At 36.8% G+C, this 22,855-nt stretch overlaps 2 protein-coding genes across 4 annotated transcripts in view; one reads left to right on the plus strand and one right to left on the minus strand.

The window, feature by feature from the left end:
* Positions 1-211: 211 nt before the first annotated feature.
* Positions 212-11,197, plus strand: RB195_021682 (uncharacterized protein; the record flags this gene model as incomplete). 2 transcript variants are annotated; one of them, XM_064208547.1, is made up of 5 exons in its annotated part: positions 212-303; positions 5,923-6,112; positions 6,178-6,300; positions 8,389-8,547; positions 10,982-11,197. In XM_064208547.1, the coding sequence occupies 5 exons, from the start codon at positions 212-214 to the stop codon at positions 11,195-11,197; spliced, it is 780 nt and encodes a 259-aa protein (XP_064064427.1). The 2 variants fall into 2 exon arrangements, with proteins under 2 accessions (XP_064064427.1, XP_064064428.1); XM_064208546.1 differs by lacking the exon at positions 6,178-6,300.
* Positions 11,198-11,849: 652 nt separating this feature from the next.
* The window catches only part of RB195_021683 (uncharacterized protein), a gene marked incomplete at both ends in the record, with an annotated part of 39,383 nt that continues 28,377 nt past the window's right edge, over positions 11,850-22,855 (minus strand). For both annotated transcript variants that reach the window (XM_064208548.1, XM_064208549.1), the window contains 11 exons: positions 11,850-11,913; positions 16,071-16,228; positions 19,529-19,678; positions 19,746-19,820; positions 19,917-20,003; positions 21,210-21,384; positions 21,472-21,646; positions 22,117-22,223; positions 22,298-22,411; positions 22,481-22,561; positions 22,635-22,702. In XM_064208548.1, coding sequence (XP_064064429.1) covers positions 11,850-11,913; positions 16,071-16,228; positions 19,529-19,678; positions 19,746-19,820; positions 19,917-20,003; positions 21,210-21,384; positions 21,472-21,646; positions 22,117-22,223; positions 22,298-22,411; positions 22,481-22,561; positions 22,635-22,702 — 1,254 coding nt within the window. The remainder of the gene's footprint in view (positions 11,914-16,070; positions 16,229-19,528; positions 19,679-19,745; positions 19,821-19,916; positions 20,004-21,209; positions 21,385-21,471; positions 21,647-22,116; positions 22,224-22,297; positions 22,412-22,480; positions 22,562-22,634; positions 22,703-22,855) is intronic.

The following is a 22,855-nucleotide window of genomic DNA, read 5'->3' on the forward strand; positions in this document are numbered from 1 at the left end:
ATTCCTCAAGTGGGCCTATACAAAATCCCGAAGCGATCCTTCCTATCTGACAATCCTCTACCTGAAACTACCATCTCTTAAGTCTAGTGTGATTCTTTGCTGGATTAATCCTGACTGTGACTTTTTCTCAAATGTTCAAAAAAAAAAACTAATTTTGATTTAATTTTCAATTAGTAGAGCAAAAAGAAAAATCAAAGAGAAACTTCTAGGCATGGATGATTCCACATTTGGCGATAGCTCAAATATAACGGATGGCCCATGCGATGTCGACACGCATCCAAATCTACGTCTAGCATTCATCAGGTTCGTATTGCTGTGTTGTTTTCTTGGCCACGGTTACTGTTTGTTTTGTTTTTTCCATTCATGCATACACATTAATTATTTCCGCAATTTCACCTTGTTTTCCGTCATCTGTCCTTCAAATACGTAAAACGTAAATGAAATGCAACCCTGTCAAGAAGAAAAAAATATGATTTTATTTATTTTTTTCTGGCTTCTCTCACATCAACAGCAGGCTGAAAGCGACAATATCAGTTCGGACAAAAACACATTTCCCTTTTCGCTTTCGAAGATTGGGCTACTCGTTGTTAATGATCCGAAACGAGAAGATGAGTTTCATGTAGCGATTAGAAGTTGTTATGCCTCAGAATTTATTTTATTCTTAGAAATAAAACAGTTTAAAATCTTTTCTAGTATGTCAACATAAGAAAAGAAATCCGTGAAAAGTGACTAATTATTGCTGGCGTTCAATATATTCAAAAGAAATTGTTGTGGATTTCTGAAATTACCATCATTCTCGGACCTATTGCATTTCTGGAACGTGAGAACGTTTGCCCTCTTCTTCTCTTTCCACAGCATTTGTTCGGTTTCATTCAACCCGCACAAATTCTTATTAGCCAATTCAACCACGCAACGAATTTATCACTTGTGATAAGTTTATTGTGAAAATTTCGAGTCCAGCTGATATCCATTAAGAGGAATTCACATCGTATAATTAAGTTTTCTGCTATGGAATGCTCTTTTTCTTTTGTTTATTTGGGTCACCAATTCAGTTTGTGCATGGAAAACTTGTTTTCTTACGAAACTAGAATGGTATTTGAGTAAAAAGAAAGATGTCCTGACTCTTCATTTCATTCAGCTCCACGAGTTTAATGATGTAGTTGAGGCCGCAAGACCTATTCGTCATGAAATGTGAAGAGATTCCTAGCAGTGCATTCATTTTTCCCCAAATAGGATCTGCTCCATTAACCAGGGGAACATTATATATGTACGTTTCCCTTCTAATTCAATCCTTCTCACAGTACATCCGCTGTGCTTGGAGAAAAAAGAGTTTTACGTGAACCCTAAAATTATTTCATTATGAAGTTGACTTGCTTAATAGGCGATTAGAAATCGTTCACAGATTTTTATTTCGGCCAAAATGACATGTGGTTTTTTTAGTTTAGTTCACAAGAATCTACTCTTCAAAACTCCTAGATTTTAAAAACAACAGCACAAAGCAAACCGCAAGAAAAACCTTAACATAACAGAGGCAAGTATATTTTCCTTGAAAGGAAGATTATCGGATTTCGTGAGGGATTCTCCAGAGAATTCAAGGAAAAAGTGAGTACTGTCTACTCGTCTAACTTTTTTCTGTGACTCTCTTCTCTCTGTTGTATCCGTTGGTGTCAAATGCGTGGATGGAGAGGGAAAGGAGGGAAAGAGAAAGAAAGTCATAGGAAAACTTCCGCTATGGCTCCGTTTTCCCTCCTTCTTCCATAAACAACAATCTGTTGCCGTCGTCAAATGACAGAATAATAAAGTATATGACGATATGAGCGGGTTTCGATAAAAGATAATTTATTTTTAAAATTACGGTTAACTATAATCGTGGACACGCATTTTGAGTGAAAAATTTGAGCTCTGGAAACCGCTTTCTACTAACAGCTGCCCCTTACTAATTGGTCTCAGAGAAAAAGGAAGGAGGAACACAAGGGATTAATCATGTATGGAAGAGCGGAAATGTTCTCTGGATTCAGAACAGAATATGATTTGAATGTTAGCCGCTATCGTAACATTGGCTCTGCGAATTTTATCCTATTTATTTAACAATTTTGCCTTATTTTTCAGCAATGATTAAATATTAATGGTAATTTGGAACCTAAATAAGTGAGCTGAGCTTAAGAAGAGGAAGACCGTTTGCCTAATCATATTCCAGAGCTCAGTTAGCAACGAGTGAATGTACATAAAATAGTACTCAGCTAATTTTTTTGATCTCCTATACTATGTCTAAGCACTTCCTTTGTCCTTGGAGGTCCCTTTTAAATGTCCTTAATGCACGCAAATATGATACGAGATGATCTACTACACTAAAGAAAGTTAATCAGAGTAGATCAAAAAATTCTGAAGAGTATATTTCAAAATCTACTTTGATTTACTGATACTATTCTATAGGAAACTGAGAGATGTCTGCGGGCTATATCTTCGGCTTTCGAGGTTCTGAAAAATGTTAAAATGTTAAGGTGGCTGAGCTAAAAATAAGGATAATTGGAATGCTTGCTTTAGAACTCAAGCTATTTAATTCAGCCTCAATTATCCCCGATACCAACACTGACATAAACCTCTAACTATTTCTACTGATGACCTTCTTTACTGGAACTATGTAAAATTAAACAGACTTTGTAGGGAAATTTTTCGAAACGTAAAAGAAAATTTCTTGTGAGCTTTTGAGTACTTCCATTGTATTCCACATTGAGTAATATTTTGTGAAATCGGTACTTTATTTTTAATTGATTACTTCAAAGTGTTTCACTGTTTTTGCGTGCTCATATGTGGCTTTTTCAGGAGTAGTACTGTAAGAGTAAGCGAGAATGTGAGTGAGGAAGCGTTTAGGCGAAAAAAAAGTCTATTAAGAAAACATTAATGAGCATTAAGAAGTAATTAGTAATTTTTATAAATATTAGTAATTTTATATAGTTGGAATTTTTCCCTATTTTATTTGCAACTTTTACATGATTACTGTTAAAAAGTTATACATAGTTTTATATTTAAACGAAATAGTAAAACGTTTGTTCAAGTGACAGCAAATTTCATAGCTGGTTTTACATGAAAATATTTTGCAGAAGGTTGGGGAAAACTTATCAACTTACCGAACCACAAACTAATTTTAAATGCATCAAACTCCCATTGGAAAAATATCGCAAACAATGACCAACTTCGTATTTTTTTCCGTTTTGTAATATAAAAGCGACTCTGCGAAAATCCCAGGAATTTCTAGCACTTCTTCAGAAATTTCATTGTGTTTCATACACTGAGCTTTCCTTTTTCGAAATAAGCGACCTTTACTTGATAACTCACTTGGACCCTTCCAGAAAATTACAGTTTTCTCCTGGCTTCGTACGCGTCAAATATGTTTCATTTCTCTTAGCAAAAAGAAATGTTCGAAAAAACTCTCCTGATTCATTAACGTTGAAATTCGTTGAAACTCTTCCAAAGGCACCTTTGGGTTTCCCTAATTATGTACTCTTGCAAGCTGGAACATTTTTATTAGAAATCTTTCTAGTTGCAATGATCTCTGGAAAGAGAAGAAAGTCACTTGGAACAAAAGTTCAGTTCTTATTTCAAATCCACCTAAATTTAATATGCAAATGAAGGAAAAGTTTTTGAATAGGTAGCTATTATCAGGAAGTCTAGTCTCATGTAGTTAATTAAACAAAAACCAAATATATGCAATACAATAAAAACTACATAAATATGCGATGTTTTGTAATGGTGAAATATTCCTAACTTCGTTCAAGGACATTTAGTGGTAGACTGATTTTACTTCTTTGAAATGAAGGGTTTTAAGAAATGAGTATTCCAATTCATTTATACCATTCAACTCGGATTTTTTGCCAATTTCCAGATATGCTTACGGATTTTGTGGATTAATTCCGAACAAAAATATCTTCCACAATTGTGAACTGTTACTGGAACATGTTCGTTTTGTGAGAACAGAAAACAGAATTTCTATGCATCTTAATGAATGAGTGTCTTTCGTGTGCAAACAGCTCTCCTCAACAATCGCCTTTGTTTTTTTTTTTTCGGAGCTTGTAACGGAGGGATTACTGTCGGATTTCGTTTGGATATATACAACGGCTTTGTCTGTTAATTTTTCTCACAGAACTCATTAATTTCATCACTAGATGGAGGTTGTTTGGAAGATTGTAGCCTTCTTCAAGGAAGTTTACTACAAAATCACAACTTGCGATTCCAAAACGAATATTTTGAGTATTCAACGTTTTGGATAGATTCTTAATGGAAGAGGTGGACGTTTCTAGTCACTGGTCACAAATCATTCTTTAGAAAGAAATGAAGCATAAAACAGATAAAAACCATAAAGAGATGGAGAAATTAACGTTTCTGGCTGAATAGACATGTATTTTATTCTTGTAGGAGGTGTCGGGAGGAAATAAAAAAAATGTAGATTCTCTTCTGATGTTGGATGAAATCTGTAGTTGTCCATAAACAACGAATGATAAAATCTGCTTCGGACCAGTTCCCTTTCCTTCTAAAATGTTTTCCAAGAACACATTCATAGTCAAAATTCCATATCGAGTTTTCGAATCTTGTCAAGGATTTGTTTGAGATTTCCGAGTATCCGGGCAGGCTAAGGAAATATATTTAACCTCTTTTTCAAAAGCTCGATTGACACATACATGAAATTTGGAAACATCTAATCCGAACGAGAAGTTCTTATGAGTCAAACGTTAGTGAATATATTTTTAAAGGAATCCATAATTTACTGCACGAAAATTTAAACGAAAAATTCAGAAATTTCGAGTCGCTAACGTACCGCTTAGATGAGATGTGATGAAAATTATTGTTATAAATAATTGACATTTTTCTATACCTTTTTCTCCGAAAAATTACTAACGACTATTTCAAAAAAGAAATATTCAGAAACAATTTCTCCCACAGAGTCATCTCAGCTCTTTTGTTTCTTCGGAACTCGCCTACTTTTACGATTCGGATCTTGGAAAGTTTGCTGATTTCTGGATGAGAAAAAAGAACAAATTGTTTTAAATAAGATTATAATATTATATTATGTAATATATATGTATATATTTACTTTTCTTCTTAGTGATTATAATGTGCATGTTAAAACAATTAATTAAAACAATTTTCTTAGAAATTTTTAGAAGATTTTTTTTTTCAAAATACATCATTCAGAAAACCAAAATTATCCCAAGGATTTGTTCTAATTACTGTTTTAGTATATATCTATGTACTGAACATGTCAATAAAAGTGTAGTATTATGACCGCTTTCAGTTTTGGAACCGTTATATCGATGGTGGGATGCGCGTGCAATCTGCTGCTACTATTTGTCTTCCTTGTGAAAAGCTCCAGCAATCCCTCACAAACATTTCTTGCCTTTCTCGACTTTATGCTATGTTTCTTATTTATCACATGCTTTGGTGCGCTAACATTTTCAGTTACATTCAGGATAGGTAAGTGGATTTTATTCTTCAGTTAGTTTTTCATCGAAATTCAATTACTATTCAATCCATGTGCACAATTCTTTTACATTTTTACAGAATGGTTATATATGACAGTAAAAACGTATAATGTTCATATGCTTATTGCAAGCAGAATGGTTCAACTATGTATTCCGTATATATTGATCGCTAATACAGCTTTTCGATTAGCTTCAATCACTGGTCATTCTCGATTAACACGGTATTCAGTTTTTTTCTCCCTAATTAATCCGTTTTCATTATATGCATTATTTTTTATTTTGCTACGATTGTTTTTCATCAACCTAATTTATGTAGTCAAGTTAAAGGAAAGATAACCACGCACCCTATCAGTTCGGCACACCAATTTTCTTGAATTAATAATTAGCATATAATCCAAATGACTAATTAAAATTAGCCGTCCAAAGTATTGGTTTCTTATTTTAGGGGTCAAAATCTACGGGTCACAGTGTTGCTGATTGCTATAATTGTGGTCATACTTCGTTTGCCTGGATTCTTTTTCATCGAAGTTGTGGAACTTGAAAATTGCGACTTATTTGAAAGTCGAATTTTATCCGGAAAGGAAATGGATCCAAATATTGCTAGAATGTACACGATCAGCGATGTTTTTATTCAGGTATTTCCTTCTATCAGCAATTAATTAGAACATTTATATATTTGATAATCAACAAAATTTCACAGTTTCTTCATTTATTCGTCTCGTTCGTGATTCTTTGTGTCCTAAATTGCGTTGTGGTGCAAAAATTGCGTTCATCACATCGTCGTGCCCGACGTCAATCGTCATGTCCAACGGTCATGCATGCGGTAATTTTCTAGGATTTCTTTTCTTTTCTGGACAAAAGAGGTACGCAATTTTCACCTTGATGAATAATGAATGGATAGAGGAGCGTAATTTGTTTCGCTTTGACCATAGACCACAAATCTTTAGTCTTCTGTTGCTAGATTTCCTTCAAAAAAAAAAGTTTGGTGTTATAAACAAAATCTTCTTTCGTTGCGAAATACCGGAATTTATCTGTGAAGAAGCGTGACGATTCGATTACTTTAAGTATTTTCGAATCGAGTACTGAAAACACTTTACCAATCAGATGAACGGATTTGTGTCGTTGTTAAACATGTTTTGCTTTTTCGACTACACAAGTCATGAATTCAAGAATTGATTATACTCTCCGGGAAAAATCAGGATATTCATTCTAAAATGAAGAATCCCTAGAAAAATGTCTGCCATCTCGATGATATTGAGCTGCAAAGGCCGTTTCATTATCGCATTCCAGTGAATTTTGTGGTCGACTCTCTTTCTCACCTTCATCCATCATCCTTTGACGAACGAAAAAAATTCCAAAAATATTTTCACAGCGTGCAATCCAGTAAAGCAAATGAAATATTTGGTTTTTTAAATCCTGTTTTTTTTTTGTCTTTTCTGGATTTGACTTGAAGTTGCATTACACAACATGTTTATTGTTTAATCTCTGAAGAAATCGAAACGAAGAATTTTGCTAAGTCCACTTTAGGTAAACATATATACGTTTGTTTTACATGCAACACAACAGGGTTTGCTCCTTAATCCATAAAATCCTCCTGTTTTCTTTCACACATTTTTAATTTTGATTGAGCTAATTTCGAAGCTCTTATTAGCCCTATTTAGTTTTTTTTTTTGAATATTTTTATTTCCCTCTATGACGGAATGATCAATGTTTCATCTTGAAGAATCACTTCTAATTGCAAAAATTTCCTTGCATATGTGCAAAAGAGCGTTACATGAGAGGGGACGCAGACGAAAAAGGAAGCAAGTGGGTGAATATTTGCTAGAGACGCAGACAGCACATGAGCGAATGAGAGAGTGTGTGGGTAGACGAGAGAGTCATTCTTACGACTCAGAATTGACTAGAAATGTGAGTTTATGGAAGAAAAATAATGGAGAACAGGATTTTTTTTTTTACATTTTCAAAAAAAATTCCCTCATTTTAATGTCTAAAAAAAGGCGGAGGAATAGACTACGAGGTGAAGTTTTTTTTTTTGGTAAATATAATACGACTTCTCGACAGTTTGGTAGAAAACAGCCGGACATCAGAACTTTGAGGTTCAAAAATGCGGAAATTTAGAATATATAAGATGAGTTTGCCTTTATCCAGAGCTCTAACTCAACATTTTCTGATGTATTGATCTTGAACAAGTCGGTTATTTTTCGGATAAAAATTACGTTGTATTCCATCGTTTAAAGGCATCACCCCACGAATCTGAGGTGGTGCAGATTTCAGGTGGAGTATTCGTATACAGGATGGGAGACTACGGAGAGGGGGGTGATTCCGTCCATTTCTTCCTAATTGCCGTAAAAAATGGCCCGGAAGATACGGCTTCATTCGTTTTGGCGCACCATTTTGTACAGGAGGTTCGATTGGAGCGCGCCAGTCTTGTGCGGCGTCGCATCTGCACCACCTCAGATTCGTGGGGTGATGCCTTTAAAAAGTTTGTATAAACGTTTTTGTGCCAGTATTTTCGTGAAACAATTGAAATGTAAATACAATATTGGTATCCATGAAACGTGTGAACTATGGAGATGAAAGAGGAAAGAAAGATAAATAGCCTGCAACTTTCAATGCCAGGAAATCTTTCACAAAAGCTAGGATCAAGTTAAGATATAGTCCTTTGTCTCCAAACGCAGAGAATACAAATTTTTAAAACTTTCAAAAACAACAAATATTGTACCCGATTACGGATGCTTTTGCAGATTTTTTTTCTGCTGAGATAAAAAACAAATTGTGCAATATTGTCTGACAATGGATCTTTTTTTTCAACAAATTATCGCCTGACGTGTTCAATAGGAATAATTTACCCCGACATAAAATATAGCTTAGTTCTTTACGATTATTATCCAAAATAACCGCCTAATTTCAGACAAAACGAAACACTGCTGAAGAAGATGAACGACGTGAACATAAACGATTACGTTGTGCAGTGAAGACAACAATTGTCATTATATCATCGTATCTAGCATGTAATAGCGTAAATTTCGTACTCTACTGTATAGAGATATTCAACTCGAGTCTCACTCAGGTACGTTACGGACGTTTGAACGTTCTACGCACGTACATTCGGAGAGAAACCTTCTTCACGTTCTCATCACGAACAGAAAATAAACGAACTCTGCAAGCAGTCACATAGGGTCGCATTGTGCTTAAGTCCGCCTTACCCGTTCATCTGTCATATACTAAGTCGGGTTGGCCGAAGGCATGCTTATCTGCACGAAATCGCAAATCGCATCGCCTCATGGACATTCGGATGAGTTATGACGTTAAGCATACTGTATAGGTCAAGAAAAAAGGGAAACGGCGAACGTTTTCAAGCGTTCGCATTTTGTTGGTGGTTACCCGCAGAAGTTTTACGGTGGAAATGTTGGGTCATCTCGATTAAAGTGATATTCCATACTTCTTTCATTTTTTTTTTGAAAAACAAAATAAACAGTACTTTTTTAGAACCTTAAATATACTCTAGTTTACTTTCCTCATTTCCTTCCCTTTTTCTGATGTGATTTCAATGCCACTCTCCCAAAATTCGCTTGTACACGACGAAAACGAAAAAACTCCTCTGCACTTGAAAAATCAAAAAAGAAAAAAGAGAATAAAAGAGAAAAAAGGAAAAAAGAAAAACCGCATTGTTTGTGGAATGCCCCAATATAAATTATATGCGAATACTCTTCCGTACTAATTTTTCCTTCTTAGAATCCGCATGTTTCCAATATTTCCTTCTGATCCTTCTTAGGTGCATATGTCTTTGGTTGTTTAAAGGCATCACCCCACGAATCTGAGGTGATACGGATTTCCGGTGGAGTAATCGTATACGGGGTTGTAGATTATGGAGAGGGGATGATTCCATTCATTTCTTCCTAATTGCCGTAGGAAACGGCCCGGAAGATACGGCTTTGAGCGTTCCGGCGCACTTTTTTCCACAAGCAGTTCGATTGGAGCGCGCCAGTCCTGTGCCCGCATCTTCGGGGCCGTTTTTTACGGCAATTAGGAAGAAATGAACTGAACCACAACCCTCTCCATAATCTACCATCCCGTCTACGAATACTTCACCTGAAATCCGCACTACCTCATATTCGTGGTACGCTGCCTTTAAACGAAATTTCCACATTTTCGTTCTCTTCCACGTACCTGAGCAGAAAAAAAGTCAATCGTTCTCAGCACTGGCATAATTGGAACAGAAATAATGCAATGATGTTTCTGGGACATGCATTTTGTGGTTTTTGCATGTCCAGTTTAGCAGGTCGAATTTCGAAAAACCATTTCAAAACATGCAATTACGTTTTTCCTCGAAAAGTTTCTGGAAATATGCAGTCAAGTCCTTTTTCTTGCGACAGGGCAAAAAGCATAGGTTTGAACAATGGAATTAATCACAAAAGTTTATTCTATTTAGCTAAAGTGCAACATTTTGTACACATTGAAGTTTGTCTTTTTTTTTTCTTAGTACATGCTACCATTTAGTTGCGAAAATGTGTAAAATGTTATCCATAAACCTCTGAAACATTCCTGATCTTCGAACAACAAGAGTATCAATAATCGCGTATAATTAAAAACAATTTGTGGTTTTCCCGTAGGTTTACCTATCTGTGAAGCAGCACTGGGAATTTAACAAAAGAATAAAGAAACTGCATTTTGATATTGTGGATTTATGAATTGGAAAAATAAAACAAGCAATTTATCCTAAAAAAAATCCTGAGTACTCAATTGGATTCAAATTTACCTGCATTAATTATGCTGGCACCCTATTCTCATTTTATCTATCTACGGCTGTATACTACTACTATTATATCCGACTAATAATCCATGAGATAATCTCCTCATCCTGTCCTCTTTTGGGATGAAAAATTCCATTTCTTTTGAAATCCTTTTGTTTCGGAATCAGAACTTGTCCAACGTCCGATATCCAATATCACTTTGGAAAACAAATGAGGGCGGGTTGAAAACATATGCTGTTCAATGAAAATTCACTCCCATGGTAGTATTGAAAAAGTTTATCCCCAATAAACGACTTGGTGTCCTGCAACGAGGTACCGATAAATATACTGGAGACGGGTCCACAATGTCAATAATAATGTGATAAGATTAGGGAATTGATGTTTTTCTGGCAATGAAATTGTCATATGTGAATGAATGACAATCTCCGGATTGCGGATACATTTTCTAGCAATGACAGCAATAGTGCAAGGATTTTTTTAATGCTTTTCATGGATTTTATGGACTTTTTTAAGATTTTTTATGGAATTCATTAAGGCAGCAAAGCAAATTCACCCCGTCCACCAGCATCTAGATTAACTGAAATGAGAGCGGATCACCAATGCACCTTCATTTCTTCTACTTGGTGTTATAAAATAAAATGCATACATTAACTTAAACATTTTTAGGATGAATTTCGAAGCATAAATATTTTATTTCTTCTCTTTACCATCAATTCCCTGAAAATGAAACTAAAATTTCTTTCATTTCAGGATGAAGATGGTAATTTCAACGTATTCTACGTATTAGCAAGTGATCTTGGAACAAATCTATTCGTACTATCGTCAACAATACGAATTTTTGTCTACTATAAATATAATCCAGAGATTCGAGTTCAAATCCAAGGTGTTACAGCTGTGAATTGTTTACTTGGAGCGAAAAAGAAGGATAGTGGTAAAAATGAACCACTAATAGCTGTCTCGTTGTGATCCACATTATTTGTCAATAGTACACTGGTATTTTATATGTGTAGGTCATATAAAGAAGGGTAGAGGTCAATACTGATTTTTTTTTTCAATTTCTTAACTTAAAACTAAGATTTTTGTTCAGCCATTTGTGAATTAACAATGATCAGTTATGAAGAATTCTATGAAGTTTTAATTGTCATAATGAATATTGTCATTGTCATCGTCTCCTCTCAAATTTCTAACGGTTATCTACAGTGTAAGTATATAAAGTTTAATAGTTATAGATATGTTTACTATTTTTTTTCTCTCAGATATAGAAATTGTATGGCGTTTTAATTTTAGTAATTGGTGAATAAATTTCTGTACTCTTTTTGCGCCACACAAACCACCTACGATAAATTTATAACCCATACAACTGAATCGTGAGAAGTTTATTGATACTTATGACAAGATGTTGAAATTTTTCCGAATACAGAAACGCGTTATGAAGAAATAATTCTCGATCAAGAAATCAAAGAAAGAATATTCGGATAATTTTTTTGATAAAGAACCACAATCACCAAATAGTTACTTAGTTGTACAGTACGATACTTTCTGACACAAAAAACACACACACAAAAATCACAGTAAATCTGTAAAATATATGTTAAGCGACAATTGATGAACTCTGTATTTAGACGGTTTCGTTCACATCGAAGTGCCTCACGATCATCCATTCATTGTTCAGGAACTTCGTTCTGAATAAAATTAATTTACAAATCAGCAAATTTTGCACTTTGCTCAAAAAAAAGCTATGAGGAAAGTTAAAATCTAAACCGTAAGCACTATCTGCATACACACAGGGTTGAGTAGAATTAATTCAAGCTTTCAAAAGATTACAAATATGAAGAGGAAGATGAAAACAAAAAAAACCTTCGTTAAACCTTTTAAACCTTTCTTAAAAAACGCAATTTTTGAAAAATTTTTGCGGAAGCGAATCGCATGGCAGCCGTTGTTGACAACAGATTGTTGAGGCCGTTCACGGAAGTCGTTCAAGATTCCAAGAAATCGTGGATCATTGCGTGCGGAATAGCGGCTGAGTTTTTTCCAAGTGTGCTTTAGCTTACATGATTTAGTAGAAATGCATCCCGAGATGCTACTGTAACATTCTCCTCACATTTCGTTCAGATCGAAAATCTTCGTAAACATCAATGGGAGCGGAGGGTTTCCTTGCGGAAAGCTTTGAAAATTGTTTGATGTCCTTTCTCAGAACTACCGGTTATTCTTAGTTTTTGAGGACACTAAGATGGTTCCAATTTTGATCCTTTCATGTTTGGAATCCATAAGACGGACATTTTCTCTATCCGGATAAGGGGAGCTCCTTCATCATAAGAAGCGCTCTTAAGTGTTTTCTGCTTTTTCGATTACAATTCCATTGTTTCGGGAAAGAAAACTAAACTACGTTGCCAACTGTATATTTCTTGAGCTCTCCTGGTAGTTAGAGGAACAGCAAATTAGTAGGATAACTCACAGTACTCTACTCACTTCAGAACCTTAGAATATGGGAAATACGAATTTCTATCGTATCCAATACATGCAGAAAAAAATCTACGGGGCTCAGCGAGAGATATCAAAAAACTGGACTGCTTAATTCAATGTTTTCTCCCGCAATTAATCATTTATTGGATCTTCTCATGAGTAATGTGGTAATTTTTCTTCTGGAAAATTGCATTCAGAATTGCTCTGGAGGAATATTTTTTATTACAGAGAAATGAATCTTGGAAGAGCTCCATTGAAAGTCTGCTCAGAAAGATGGAAGAAGGTTATGAAAATTAAGGAAGGGTGTATTTCAGGTCAAAAATCTTAATTTTAGTGTAGAGCAGCGGTTAGAGGTTCCGCTTCCTGCACAATCGATCGGAGGTTCGAATCCACCCTAGTGCTCACCAAGCCCTTCATCCCTCCGGGGTCGATAAATTGGTTCCAGACTTGCCTGAGAGGATAAAAACACTGACTTGAAGCATCGGCTACCCCCCTCCGCAAGTTATTGTCTAGGCCAGTTACACGTTCGTAAACCTCAAACGATTCTGAATTTGAGTGGTGACGTGGGGGCGCATCCCAAGCGGATTAATTAACGCCAGGAACTTTATCCTTTATCCTTTATCAAAAGTATTCGTTTGAAGAAATTTCCGATGTTGAATTCCAACATGTAGCAGATATTGCCAGGAATCTAGCCTGTGAAAAAACAGACCGAAGACACAAAAAAAGACCACCCGAAGTCATCAGGTGCAACATTGGCATCAGTTTAAACAACAAAGCAACTGTTTACACCATAGCACTAACAGCACTCGCAACGAAATAAAACAGCGTAAAGTGGATTTCATTGCTTGTACGGCTGCATGAACTTGCGTTAATGGGTGACTTAGCGGACAATAAATTTTATGGGACTTCATTTCTTCAACTCATTGAGTGTGAAGAGGTGTTTCGGTAAAAGGGAAGGGTAGAAGAGGTCTCTGATCTTAGATTTGTACGAAGATTTCTTTTCGCTTCTGGTTTCGATATTCAAAAAATACCTCGGAAACAATGAGTGATAGTGGAAAGACGCAATACCAAAAAATTCCCATTTAATTCCATGGACAGATATTACTTTCCTGTTACCTAGTTCTAAACAGACATGATCTTCCCATTTTTATCCCTCAGCTAGTACGTTTAGGAGAATATCTGGACAATCAACTCCAATATGGAACTGATAATCGATCAATACTTCTCTTATCACTGTGGATTCTACAATGTCAAAGTTCTGGAGAAAAGGATAGGGATGAACCATCACTTCGCTTTCAATGTAGGACGTAATCGTTACCACAACTGAATTTCTCACTCAAAACAAATAACATAAATAAATCAACGAATGAATAAATGAATAAATAAGCGGGAAGAAAATTGAGTTTCTCTAGCACAATTTCTTTTTCTCGGCTCAGTGATTGCTACAGTAAATTTAAATAAATTAAGGCCTCGTCATATTATAAGTATTTAAGCGGTACACCTCTCATATTAAACCTTCAGCCAGGAATGCGCAATGAACAACAAGAATTAAATAGGAGAAAAAATTTAAAAGTGATTTTTTTAAAAAGACCTATTTTGTTGCATTTGACTAATACTCCTTGTCTTTATTTCTTACTTTCTTTATTATTAGGATGACCAGGCCTCAGTAATATCCTTTATCGCTTATAGTTAACTAGAATTATTCGCCTAATTATTATGAAACAAACAAAAACTCCTTTTTTTAAAGGAAGAGAAGGTTAAAAGCTAGAAAAAAAACATATGCGTCAAGTTACTGGCACTTTTGGCAGTTTCATGGCAAGTTCTACTGCATTTACCTACAACTATACCATTACTAATTTTTCAAAGATTTACATGAACTATAATGCATAGAAAAAACTTCAGATTTCACCATTAGCTTACAAAAATATTATGAGAAAATGCTGGTGGGCCAGTAACACTGCAAAACTACTAACTAAAGCTTTAAATGAAAAAAATCTACATTGCCGCTTCTATAAAGTACCAAAAACCTCTTTACTACTTTTTATTTAATACTTTTTTATTAGAATGGTTTTTGAGAAACCAAAACATCTATCTGAAAAAGTTCGTTATAAGAAATCTGCGGCATTTTGCGATAGAGGCAGAAAACACTTGCAATATGATAACATAATTTTCTGATAATTTTGTAATTTAAAAGTGTTTGATTCCCGTTTAGATTTCATGACTACTAAAACGAACATCAACAAATTCAATTTTCATTCATGCTTTCAGTAGCGAAATAAAATCTGAAACAGTTTGAAATCTAAACACGGATTTTGACGAAAAAAAAACAATTGGAATGGAAATGTGAACCTTCCGAGCAAAAAGTTTTCGCCCACCAATGACGTATCAGGAATTCTTAAGAAAACTTCAAATGACAGCATTTTTTAGAATAAAATAAATCCTGAAGAGATTTCTACCATTTTCCACAGATTGAACGGTTTTTCTCTTTGATTCTTCGAACAGCTGGCCTTTGGAATCGTTTTTGAATCTGCTAATTTCACACTACGTCTCTCTTTTATAAAATTCAAAACAAAGACGAATTGTCTCTCAAAATTCAAAAATTTCGCACCGTTCTCTGAACTGATTACTTTCACATACTCAAAAAGTTGGATGCGAAGACACTCATTTCTTCTCACAATACACTGGAATGAGGCAATTTGTCGTCATTCGCACTCCGAAAACGATCCTAGCGATCTCAAGAGCCGAAGATTAGAAGGAACCGAGGAATAGGGGATGCGTAGCTCAAAGAAAGAAGTTCGAGACTAGAAATGTTGTAGTTCTAAACAAGGATGAGGTTGAGTGACTAAAAGTGGATAGTTCGCAACACGTATAACTCAAAAGAACTTGCAATTAGGTGAAAGCGTAATAAATTTTCGTCAAATTTATTGCTCTGGAAAATCTAAAAACCCTTCCAACTACGGAGCTGCACCCATAACTGGTGGGCTATTAAAACAGCATGAGATCCCAAAAAGGAAATAAGAATTACAAATTGGTGAAATAAAAACGGGATGAATTTATGGCTGGAGAAATGCCTTTAAAAAACCCCATCTACCGCCAATAGTAGGTTGTTTAGAGATTCATGGCGAGTAAACAGCTCCCTATATGAAGTACTACACTTAGACTATGAAAAACATCGAAATCCACATGCAGAAGATCGTTTTATCGATTAGTTATTTGTCATCCACCTCATCCATAGATTTCCTTTCATGCGAAAATTTGATGAGCACATCGACAATAATTACCAGCAAACGGATCTCTGTATCCAGTACATTGAAAAGAAATTTTCCGATGCTGTGGATATAAAGAAAAAACATGGAAGTCAAAGAAAAAGACTTACAGATAGTTTCTAATTCCGTCAGGAAGTATTGCGACAACATTTTTATCAGCTGGTAGACCACGTGCAATTTCTAGAGCTGCATGAACATTGGAACCAGACGAACCACCACATAAAATTCCTTCCTTCATTATGAGATTTCGAGCGGTCTCGAACGATTCCTAAAAGGATGTAATTAGCATAATTTTCAAAAAGATTCCAGCATTTATTAGCGGCTATCCATGCCGTAACTGAGAACAAGGAAATGCCCTGATAATCAATCACGGATTCGTCATAGGATAACCCTATGTACAATTACTTTATATACATGTGCTGAGTTACTTTATAATTCATTTTTGATCTCACACTTCTTTTCGGTCTTAGGTGTATTTAAATAATCAACTATTTACATACCGTTAGCATTTAATCACATTATTCTGTAGTGGAGCATCGCGCTTATTAATTGATCATCTTGACTCCCACTGATCTTCGAACTGGTCGAGCGGGCGCCAGTAATTCTTCCACTTGTCCCGATCGCGTGCCAGAGTGGCCCAGTGGTTCCTCCTTTCGCGTGGGACACGGAGACCATCATAATTTTCGTTGAACGACTTCGTGAAGAAATCTGACCATCGGGTCAGCGGTCTTCCTGTAGTGCGTTTAATATCGCGGGAAACCCAGTCGCCCACGGCTCTGGTCCAGCGGTTGTCGTTAAAGCGCATCACGTGTCCGGCCTACCTTATTTTACTTTCCTTGGCAAACGCGGCGGCGTCTCTGATCCTCGATCGCTGGATCGCAGGAGAGAACTTCGAATCCCGTCTCCCACTTGCGTGAAATGGGATATTCCTTGCATCATTCTCTCAATTGCGCGTTCAATGACGCTCACAACGTTTTCTTCCCGCTTGCGAAATGCCCAGGTTTCCGAAGCATAGGTCAAAGCAGAAAGTACGGTGGTGTTAAAGAGGTGAGCACGGAGTTGGGTGTTCCTGGTCTTCTTCACTACATCCACGATGCTATTATACGCTCCGCAAGCCGCCCGTCTCCTCCTGCCCAGGTCGTTCAGGGAGTCAGGTCGTTCATCATGTTCAATTCCCGACCCAGATAAACGTAGCTGTTCGTTCCGTTGAGCATGAATGGGACATCCGAGACCCATCCGTTGCGCATGAACATCGTCTTTTGCAGATTCAGCTGAAGACCGATGCATCACCATGTTTCGTCGATTTCGGTCAGCATTCGTTCCGTTTGGCTGATGCTAGGTGTTATCAGTACGATGTCATCAGCAAAGCGCAAATGGTGTAGCTGCCGACCATCTACCTTCACTCCCATGTCGTCCCATTCCAATTTTCGCATTTCGTTCTCGAGGGTGGCTGTGAATATTTTGGGTGAGATTGTATCACCCTGTCGGACCCCCCTCTTCCCGTCAATGATGATATTCTCGTAGAATGGCGAAATTTCGGTCGTGAAGTTACTGAACAACTCTCGAAGCACCTTTATGCACTGAGTAGGGACGTCTTGGTTGTCCAAGGCCCCCACTTCAGGTCAATGAAGGTGAGACAGAGCGAGATCTTGTACTCTCGTGATATCTCCATGGGTTTCGAAACAGTGTCACTGTGGTCAATCGTGCTGAATCCTTTTCGAAACCCTGCTTGCTCGCATGGCTGTCCTTCATCCAAGACTTTTTCAATCCTATTAAAGATCACTCTTGTAAAGAGCTTGTAGATGAGGCACAGTAAGCAGATTAGACGATAGTTGCCGAAGTCAAGTGGATCTCCCTTTTTGATAGTTCTGAGATTTCGCTTTCTGAACTTGGCGGCTTTCTCTTCTCTTCTTGTGAAGGAAAATCTTCCTCGGAGGACGGGATGGTCCGATCCTGTATAGAACTTTGGCACAACTTCTATTGACGATGATGTGGTCTATTTCACTACGGTACCCTCCAGTGACTCCCACGTCCAGCGTAGAGATGAGGGATTCTGGAATTGCGAGTTCCCATGGATGGTCTTGGTCGTCATAATGAACTCGGGGAGCCTCTCCTCCTGTTCATTCCATTGTAGGCCGTGCGTCCCGATGTCAAGTTCCTCAGACGTTCTTCTTAGACCGCCTTTGGCGTTGAAATCGCCAATTGTGACCTTGTAGAAGGAGTGATCTTCTCGGTAGAACTTCTCCAGGTCCATATAGAAAGCCTTGACTTCTTCTTCTTCGTAGCTTGATGTTGGAGCGTAGGTGATGAAGATAGTCAAAGCTGGTGTTAGGCCACATATTCTCATCCGCAGACGTCCGATTCGGATCGTTCGAAAGAATCGATATCCTTTGCCATATTCGTGTTGTTGCCAACTCCACCAACACCTCTACTGTCTCATGTTCCTAAGAACAGTTCTTCTCTAGTTCCATATACAGCGTTGAGAGGGTGACGTGGTCTCGTCTCGGTCACCCCGACGACGTCGTACTTAATCTTCTTGGCTTGCATCATCAGATCTTGATGGGCGCTTCCGATGCAAGCCTACGTGCGTTGTAAGTACAGATCGTCATCCTAGTCCTTTTCCGTTTCGGTAGCCTATATGACCCCTGCAACCCCGTCGTTCCTGGCGCTACTGTACCAGGGTTTCCTCCGGAATCAGGAGACTTTTCTATTACTGTGACATGCGTAAAATTTCAAAACCCATGAACACGTTGCAGGCCTCTAGTCCCATGAGTTTTTGGAAGAACTTTCGTTCTCCCGGAGTAGACATGTGGAGCTTATTTGTTGGAGGCGACTCCAAACCGCCGCCTTTGCACGTCCCAGTCACTTGACTGCAGGCTTTTGGCCGGAATGACGTGCGGGATACAAGGATGTCATGAGTCAGTCCTGGCTCAGCAGAAGCAGGGAGTCCATACCCTGAATCCACCTGCGCCTCTGGGCAAGCACAAGGTCGCTTTTGGTCCGCCACCCGGGGACGCGCCACGTAGCCTCGCGAGTAACCGGCTGTGATCCCTCTTGTGAAGGAGATCCGTGGGCTTATTAATTACTAATATTAAGCATTCAATTATTAAGCACATACTGCTGCCTGAAATATGCATAGTATATCACTCATTTGCTTACTTGAATGAACAGGTAAATAAATAGCAGAGACACATGGAGCAAAGTGAAGAACTCGGAGTTTAGAGAAAAACAAAGCCTAATGAAGGCTATATGAATGGCAGAAAAATCCAGCAACAATGCTTGTTTTTTCCCACGTCATGTCGTTTTTTACATCGCTAACGTTCATCAGTCTAACAGAGATTAGAAATAAAGGAATAAAAAGAGTTCCCCTTAAAAACAATCAGGAAAAACTACGATCCCTCGTGGAAATTTTGCCTAGAAACTATTTTTTTTCCACAAAGCAAATCGCTAGCAGTCAAGAAGAAAGACAAGCAATCCTATCACATTATCTTCATAACATTATAAAGCAACATTTAAGATCTCTCTACATGTCCACATCGATACCTCTCAATTTTTTTCATTTACATACCTTGTCTGTAGATTTCAACCATTTGTCGACCACGGTTCTGTTCAAAGTTCCCGGCACGAAATCATATCCAACACCTTCTACTTCGTAGAAAGCAGTTTCACCTTGACTAGGATCTGCCAAAATCGAGCCTTCCGGATCTACACCAACAACCTAAAATAAACAATTCTTAGTGTTTTGTTTAGTTAACAGATCATTTCTTCGTATTCGTAGATCGTACAATGCAATTCGGGATTTTATCCTTAATCTTCTTCGCAACACCAGTGACCGTCCCACCAGTACCTGCGCCAATCACCTGACAAGAACAAAAATATGATAAAAATAGACATATTAGAAATATTGTATATCAGAAATAAAAAACATTGATAATATAGATGTACAAATCACATACAACGTAATCCACTTTTCCATCAAGAGCGTCAATAATTTCCTCAGCCGTTTGTTCGTAATGAGCCATTGGATTACCGAGGTTACGGTACTGAAAATGTACAGTTGACTTGATGCGATATTTCAACAAACGTTCAAAAGATTTTTTGGATCTTCGTAAAAAAAAAGCGACCTGGCAACTTTTATTCATTAATCACATCCATCGTATTAAACGGATTCAAGGCAATTCTGAACCTTCTGGATAACCTTGTTGATAGAGAAAATATAGGCATTGAGCATTAACCGACTGTAAGCCCCTCAGAACTTTCACATATTTGAACCCAAGAAAGTTTAGAAAACAGAAGATAGTAAAAGGACAAACTAAAAATCTTCAGCAGATTGCAAGATGTTTTCGTCTTATCCGTGAAATCACTTCTCCGAGAAACAGTTTTTCACCACATCCATTTCTCGACAAGTTTTCGGATACCTTCGACCTCACTCAGTTTTTTGCATTTTTCTGTCCTTCAGTCGTTTATGGTTAATTTTGCGCCATGAATTTGAGTACTCGTAACTTTTCTACCGATAGCTGCTGTCTCTCTTTCTCATACATGCGTATTTGTGTTTTTTTTCTGCACTGATAGAATTCGCACAGATTTTTGATTCGTACACTTGATTAGTTACTGAACAGACTACTCGTATCCGATTTATATCCTCAATTCCGTCATTTTTTTTTCCTAAAATAGCGATCTTTTCCTCCTTTTCATATCAACACGTTCAATTCCAATATCTTTGCATATGCACGAACTTTGCAGGTTTTGCGGAAAAAGATAAATATTTCTGTTAGAAGCGGTTAAAGTGATGGAGATGAGAACGAAATCGATGATATCACTGGAATGAAGATGTAAGTTTATAATGTTAATTATGGCGAGGATCTGTTTTCTAGTTACTTCAGCCAAATATGATTTTTTTTTGCACTTTTCCAGAATTTCTATCCGGAATTTGTTTCAGGTGTTTCAAAAATTTCTAATTATATGATTTTTTGATAATACATTATGCGAATTGTTAGCAAGTAAGATAATTCTATAGTCGACGCCGTACGTGTTCAACCGACTTCAAGCGACGCGCGTACCGTAACGGTCTCTCTTTCTCTGCAACGCTTATCGTCTCCTCTCTCCAATCTTCCACAGTCATGGACAGATCATACTGACCTGGTATAACATGTTTACAAAGTCTATATATGATGCTGTTTTTTTTTTTTCTGACCGGCTTCTCGATCATATATCATATACGTACGGGATGAAAATATTCGTGGTCTTACCTGATCCAGAATAATTGCTCCAGGTATCTCATTTTGTAGACGCAAACATACTCCAATATGTGAGTAAGCGGAATCAAATGCAGCATCATTTGGTGTTCTCACAATCACAGATCCAAGCGCTTCCATTGTTACAGCTTTTTCCTTGGACATTTTCACAGGCATAACAATAATACATCTAGAACAATTAATTATCAACGTTATAAAAGTGACGGGAATCTGATGAATCCATCGGAACCCATCTCATGAAATCCTGAAAACTTACCCATATCCCTTAACTGCAGCAGCCAACGATAATCCAATACCAGTATTTCCAGATGTTGGCTCAATTAATGTCATTCCTGGTTTCAGTCTTCCTTCCTCTTCAGCTAACTCAATCATCCTGAGAGCGATACGATCTTTCGTTGATCCGCCAGCATTGAAGTATTCGCATTTAACAACTAAACAACTCTACTTTGTAGTTATCAACAGGAAGTTTTTAGTGTCGACAGGAAAAATAGCAGGATATATCGTAGAAATGATCGGTTTGATATTAGGTACACGAACAAAGAATGTCATTTCTTTTGTCGAACTAGAATGAAATAACTCCCCAATATAGTTCTTCTTATATTGTTCTCATTATATTTATATTATATCAATGATATAATGAGCCCTGTTACCAATCACCATCTGGTATCTGATAAGCGAATTTTCAATCCAGGATTTGAATCCGAATAAAGGTGACCTTTAATCGGAAGTACTAACGGATAAATAATTTGAAATTAATAAGGCTAAATACGATACTCCTTTAACATGACATTACTATCTTTAATATATCTTTATTATAACATTACTATAGAAATATGGAGAATAAGCGATTTATTAGTTCGAATAAATAAACCTTGGCAAATGAATTTAAAAAAAAGCTTACACATGTTGCATTTGATACCATTATCGTTTGGAAGTCTGTTAAGTTTTACAAGAGGAGTATTTCCAATCCCCTCTAATACATTGTTAAGGACAGCTGGACGCTCTGGCCTTAAATATTTTTTTATTATATTTAAAAATCAAAGGTTCCTTTTTTGCACCCGTATAACCAAGATATAATTTACCTGTATGGTTTAAATGCACGCGAACATTTAGTCCATTTCTTAGTTGTCTCATCTTGTTTCCATTCACCAGCCAACGTTGTTGGATCGTATACTAGTATCTTCGGATCGAAATCTCTATAAAAAGAAAAACATGGGAAAGTTCCCCTAATAACATATAGATCGATAAACATGTGGGTGACATACTCTTTTGGTGTAACAGTCTTCTTATCGCTATGTGTAATGATTTTATTCTTGATTAGCCAGTCATCGTCGATAAACTGATTCCTAAATGAACATTTTCTCAAGAAACTTCGAGAAATTAAGTATTGCTAGTGTTAGTTCTAGTTCGTAATCTTACATATAATTTCTAATCCCATCCACAGCTACGACCACTATATTACTTCCTTCTGGTAGATTTTCGGCCAACTAAAATAACTGATTGCATTCTAGTAAGTTTTACATAATTAGAAACAACACCTACTGTGTTTATTTTGTAAACCTCATCAAACCTTAAACTGAACAACCAAAATTTTACGAAAAAAAAAACTGAAACAGAACCACAGTGTGGATTGTTATGCC

The sequence above is a fragment of the Necator americanus genome, chromosome X, assembly GCF_031761385.1.
Source record: "Necator americanus strain Aroian chromosome X, whole genome shotgun sequence".
Lineage (NCBI taxonomy): Eukaryota > Metazoa > Nematoda > Chromadorea > Rhabditida > Ancylostomatidae > Necator > Necator americanus.